Below are 5559 nucleotides of genomic sequence, written 5' to 3'. Positions count from 1 at the left end.
AACATTTTGTAGCTATTATAATCATTTGCGTCCAAAAGAAGGATATTTTAACTCTAGTTTTAATTCAATCAACATTAACATGAATTACCAAAAAAAAAACTGTAGAGCTACTAAAAATGAATTAAGGAAAGAAAGCCCACAATTTACCAAGGACGATAGTGCTGCTACTGCCGCTGCTGCTTGACTAGATTCGCAGTTCTTTGATTATGGAGGTTGAATCTTCAGCTAACAAGAATCTATTATCTATTTTGATAAAGCTAAGCCAAAAGTGATTTCGCGATGATTTTTGGATTTAACTTCATGGGCTTTGATTTTTTCATAAGAAATCGATCTTAAATTCCTTGGCTCAGTCCCAGTATGAAATTGTTCTCAAATTTTGTTTTTTAATATGAAAATGCCAAATTGTTTTTTTCATTATTGATAATTATATTCGAATATTATATAATTTTATATTACATATCCCATCAATATTATTGTGGTCAAACCTCAAAATTAAATCAAAGAAATTTAAATGTTATTAATAAAAAGAAGCCGAAAAGAGTTTATAGTTAATGAATTTTTATAGATAAATCCCATTATTCAGACAAGAAGGTAGCATTTCTCCTTCAAGCTTTCAATGATGTCCTTCACAGTAGTCTCTAAAGGAGTAAAGTCCATGCCCAAAGCATTAGCTTTCTCCTTGGAAACTTCATATTCTGGCATAAAAGGCTTGATACACCCGCCATGCAAGAACAAAAAGAAAAGGAAACCTTGTCAAAAATTCTTCAATCTTATCAGAAAAATTTTCTGCAATTCTATCAAGAATAGCATCACCTGAAAAAGAAAACTTACCTTTCAGGAAGATGCAATGTAGGGTAATGTTCATGCACAATCTTCACTATCTCAGAGATGTGTCCAAGTTTTCCAACCAAACAGTATCTGCCACTAGCTGAAGCTTTTTCAAATGCTTGAATATGTGCATTGGAAACATCTCTAACATCAACAAACTTATCAATAATACCTGGAAATGTTTCCAGTTCTGCATATAAAGAAAATAAACTTCTCATGTGCTAACTTGCATGTAAATTAATCAAGATTATATCTTTTCTCGTGCAAGTGAAATATGCAATGAAATTTATTAAAACCCAAATCAATCCCAAAAGCTAGCTGATGAACGTGTTATGAAGAGTATCTTTTATATGGTTCAGAATCATCTCCACGAGTTGGCTGCAAGAGAGGACCAATCGTCCATCCTGGATGCATTGTGACCAAGCTGATTCCATTTTCTTCTGCAAATTTCCAAGCAGCATCTTCAGCTAATGTTTTTGAAAGAGCATACCAACGCTGGAAAGAACAAAAAGTTAATCAGATTAATCCATGAAGAATAAAGTTAGTAGAAAATTTTAAGACAACGTAAGTGTTCTGTTTTCTTAGGATCATCTAAGACAAGTAAGGAAAAAAATTAGCAAACAGAAAGGGAAACAAAGGTTATAGAATTCGGTGGTCGAGTGTCTGTGACACAAGGGATAGATGGTCACCTGGGTCACGAACAGTAGCTTTAACCGTATGGAGCAAAAGCTTGACCAGCCATGAAGCTATATAACCTGAACCTCCTGTTACACACACCACTTCTCTTTCTCTCTCTCTCTCTCTGAGGAACTTAATTATAAGAATGATTCTTGCTTTGAGTTGAAAATTTTAAGGATTAGTGGTGCCTGTGGGTGTTTGTGTGTAGGTTCTATTCTATATATATGGAAACACAATTTGCAGGCTTGATTCAGCAATGAGCTCTGATTGAACTTTTGCATAAGCAATGAGCTCAGACACAATGACTTCAGAAGCACACACACCATGACCCTGTCAAGATCCTTTCTGTTCAGGTGCTTGCTAGTAGTTAACTAGTTATTTTAAGATAGTCGAAAAAAGACAAAATTAATAAAGTTTGTCACTTTTGAATTTAGCTTGTGACAGCCATTTGCGCAAGTGAACTTAAAAGATATAAGAGAAATGCTAGCGACAATCACTTTTTCTAGTGATTATTCAACACTTTCCATCAAAAGATAGAGTTCTAAAGCAAAGGACGAGGTGGGGTATGTGTGCTACTGCACGAATTCATGTCAGACGTTAGATTGGTGGGTATTACCTGTGAATCTCATTAATCCAATGGCTGATATAAATTCATGTATTGACAAATTCTCCTAGTGAAGATTTTCCCTTGACAATCACTGACGGAGCAATAGAGCATGGAGGCTGAGGCGAGGGCTACATACCATCATCCCTAGTGAGAACAAATTTATACATGTAATTTTAAGAACAGAAAAAAGTATATGTTATAAATATAAGCATACAAAAACTAGGAAAATTTATTTTTCAGTTAATTTGATACCTTTTCTTCAAAAACAAATTTAGTTGGTTCTTATCTTTGTAAAGAGTTAACTATAAGATGGCCAAATTAATATACAATTTTCATCCATCGAGTATTGACAGATTCAAAATCATGGAAACAACCACCCAGCAAAAGCAAAGGGTAGTCTGCAAATATAATTCATATGAGGATAACAAAAGCTCTTTATTACAATAGCATTTCTCAATGACTTGAAGTTGAACATCCTTAAACCAATGGATACAGGCCTACCACATCTGATCTAGACATCAACAACAAACAACTTATGAGAAGAAGAGCTAAGCTTAGAAGTTGCTTCTTGCATTGTTAAGATATACAAATTCAAAGATCATTCAGATGTTAAGATAGCCTTTATCCTTCAAACTTTCAATGGTGCCCTTAACAGTAACCTCCACAGGAATATAATTGATACCCAAAGTTTTCGCTCTCTCCTTCGATACCTCATATTTTGACACAAAAGGCTTGTTGTCTGCACATCTGCTTTATGAAAGAGGAGAAACAAACAGAACTTAGGTCATATTTGTATATTTTCACCAGAAAATTTTTTTATTACAAAGAATGCTGATCATGACACTCATAATCAAATAATTCTGCTGTCATCTGAATTTTCACATGAACATATATCTCTGGTAACATGCCGGTCCAAAGTGACTGGCATCCACTGTAATGCAAATAAAAGAAACAACTTACCTTTCTGGAAGTTGCAAAGTGGGGTAGTGTTCATGCACAATCTTCAAAACTTCAGAGACATGTGTAACCCTTGCAACTAAACAGTATCTGCCACTAGCTGAAGGTCTTTCAAAAGCTTCAATATGTGCATTTCCAACATCTCGAACATCAACTAATCTGAGGTTCTGATTTGGAAATGTCTGCACTCCTGCCATGAAAAAGAGGGGATGAGGTTTGATTGGGAGGAGTTTTGACTTGCCAATGTATAAAGATTTGTAATTTAACTCAGTCCATGGTAGACCCAAAACACAAATAAGTAGGCTCCGTTTACAGATGAGTTTTTCCCTTAACATAGTATAAATGCAAGGTTTAGCACATCAGAAAAGGATTCATGTAGTCCAACACTAGATTTTTCTTTCTGGAAGGTTTCTGGCTAGAAAGATACATGCATCTTATGTATGCTTGAGTATGACATGGAGGCAAATTATAAAATCATCAACAACTGGAGTTGGAGAAGAGTACCATTTACGTTGTTCAAAATCATCTCCACAGTGAGATTAAGAGTTGGCTGCAAGAAAGGACCAATCACCCATCCTGGATGTATCGTAACCAAGTCAATACCATTTTCCTTTGCAAATTTCCAAGCAACATCCTCAGCTAAGGTTTTTGAAACAGCATACCAATTCTGTAAAGAACCCAAAATAGATTAACCCTTAAAGAACTTGTATATTATTCAAAGAAACCAAATAACTTGCAAAAGAGATATAAAGTACCTTATGTTGCTCGCAAAAAGCTCTATCTGAAAACCAGGTCTCATCAACAACCACATCAGGACTGAGAGGTTTTTCATTGAACATTACTGCTGCCATGGAAGATGTTACAACCACTCTTTTGATGGAAGGAGCTTTTGAACATGATTTAAGAACGTTCAGCGTTCCCTTAACTGCTGGTTCAAGCAAATCTGCCTGAAATGAGAACAAATGAATATAAAATCACAGAAAATTCTGAGAACTTTGCCGTCAGATACTGGTAATTAATCAATGTGCTACATCAAGTTTACCTCAGGGGCATTTGTTGAAAGAATCACAGGTGACGCTGTGTGAAATACACCGTCACAACCATCAACAATTCCATCAAAAGATCCTTCTTCCAGTAAATTTGCTTTGAACAAGTGAAGCCTTTCTTTGGCTCCATCAAGTGCACGCAAGTGTTCTGTTTTCTTAGGATCCTCTATTACACGGATTAACAAGGTCAATAAACAGAGAGAAACCTAAATCCCAATTTCATTCATTAGAAATTTCATTTGAAAAAACTAATCGCTTGTGATATAATCAGTTAACATTTAAATCTACAAGTAACCAGCTTTGTCTAGCCCATATCAAGAAAACCTCGGTAGTTATCAACGAAGAGATTAAGTGGGATTCTAGCTGTGGCCCTTTTGGGTGATGAGAAAATAGAATACAACCCAGAATCTAAAAACATAGAAAATCACTGAAACTGAGTACGCTAATCTCTTTTGAGATTACCAAAGAAACTATAAGCGAAAGAGATAGAAACCCAGAATCTAAAAACTCCAAATAACGCAGGAAACAAAATAAAAACAACAAATTTTAAACTCAAAAGAGAACACAAAGAACCCAAACAAGAGAGATGATACTGACTTGGATCACGAACAGTGGCCTTAACTGTATAACCTCGAAGAAGTAAGAGCTTGATCAGCCATGAAGCTATGAAGCCTGCGCCTCCTGTTACACACACCACCCTTCCTTCTCCACTCATTCTCTCTCTCTTTCGTAAGTCTTTCTTCCTTTCAACAATAGCGCAGAAATATATGAGGACAAAAGCTTGATTATAGTAATTGGAAACATGGCGTGAGCTGTGAGGTAGCCGTAGATGTTAGCTATGTCCCACTGTCATTTACAATGGAAAAACCCCCAAGGTCCCGCGAAACTCAAATAGAGAACTACTTTTTCATTCCTATCCCTCGTTTAGAATCATTTCCATTCATTTTTTTTTAATAAATTTTAAAATAATGGATTTTAATTCAATTCATTTATTTTAAATAGATTTATAACCTTTATTATTTTTTTTAAAAAATAAATATTTATTTTATAAATAACAATATTTTTACTTATTAAAAATATTTTTAAAAATTTTCACAATATTTAATTTTTTTTTTTTAATCGTGCAACATCAAATCTATATTTCTATTTTTATGAGAGTGAATAGAGGGGAATAATGGGATTATAGGTTAATATTTATAATTGATTTTAAATTTTAAATGGATAATTATTTTATTATTTAAATAATTTCTTAAAATAATTTTAAATATTTATCCTTTAAAATTAATGCATGTTTAAATTTTTTATGTATGAGTTTAATTAATTTTATTTTATAATTATGTAAGATAATTATTAAAAATTAATAATTTTCATAATATTTAAATTAATTTTTTGATAATATTGTTAAAATAAAAATTTTAAATATTAATTAAAAATATTAAAATA

General features: G+C 33.4%; 2 protein-coding genes across 2 annotated transcripts; both read right to left on the bottom strand.

The window, feature by feature from the left end:
• Positions 1-579: 579 nt before the first annotated feature.
• Positions 580-2255, bottom strand: LOC122724853 (phenylacetaldehyde reductase-like). Its single transcript, XM_043960746.1, has 4 exons — positions 2250-2255; positions 1221-1323; positions 870-1000; positions 580-708 (listed from the first exon to the last, which is right to left on the bottom strand). Exons 1-4 carry the CDS (start codon positions 2253-2255, stop codon positions 580-582), a joined length of 369 nt encoding a protein of 122 aa, XP_043816681.1.
• A 274-nt stretch (positions 2256-2529) lies between these two features.
• LOC110623939 (phenylacetaldehyde reductase) lies at positions 2530-4979 on the bottom strand. The gene is made up of 6 exons (XM_021768963.2): positions 4714-4979; positions 4113-4282; positions 3826-4017; positions 3575-3737; positions 3074-3260; positions 2530-2860 (listed from the first exon to the last, which is right to left on the bottom strand). Exons 1-6 carry the CDS (start codon positions 4829-4831, stop codon positions 2716-2718), a joined length of 975 nt encoding a protein of 324 aa, XP_021624655.1. The 5' UTR covers positions 4832-4979; the 3' UTR covers positions 2530-2715.
• Between the last annotated feature and the right edge of the window lie 580 nt (positions 4980-5559).

Source organism: Manihot esculenta, chromosome 10, assembly GCF_001659605.2.
Source record: "Manihot esculenta cultivar AM560-2 chromosome 10, M.esculenta_v8, whole genome shotgun sequence".
Taxonomy (NCBI): Eukaryota; Viridiplantae; Streptophyta; class Magnoliopsida; order Malpighiales; family Euphorbiaceae; genus Manihot; species Manihot esculenta.
Note: the sequence above shows the minus strand (reverse complement) of the source record. Positions and strands in the feature narration are given on the sequence as shown.

Bases quoted from the DNA above. Each gene is read 5' to 3' on its own strand.
- LOC122724853 (XM_043960746.1), bottom strand. The intron at 1,001-1,220 runs GTCCTCTCTTGC...AAACATTTCCAG, and splicing joins GCATCCAGGATGGACGATTG to GTATTATTGATAAGTTTGTT. The intron at 709-869 runs GTGCATGAACAT...GGGTGTATCAAG, and splicing joins TCTCTGAGATAGTGAAGATT to CCTTTTATGCCAGAATATGA.
- LOC110623939 (XM_021768963.2), bottom strand. From the start codon at position 4,831: ATGAGTGGAGAAGGAAGGGTGGTGTGTGTAACAGGAGGCGCAGGCTTC. The intron at 4,283-4,713 runs GTCAGTATCATC...TCCGTGTAATAG, and splicing joins GGCCACTGTTCGTGATCCAA to AGGATCCTAAGAAAACAGAA. The intron at 4,018-4,112 runs GTAAACTTGATG...TTCTCATTTCAG, and splicing joins TTTCAACAAATGCCCCTGAG to GCAGATTTGCTTGAACCAGC.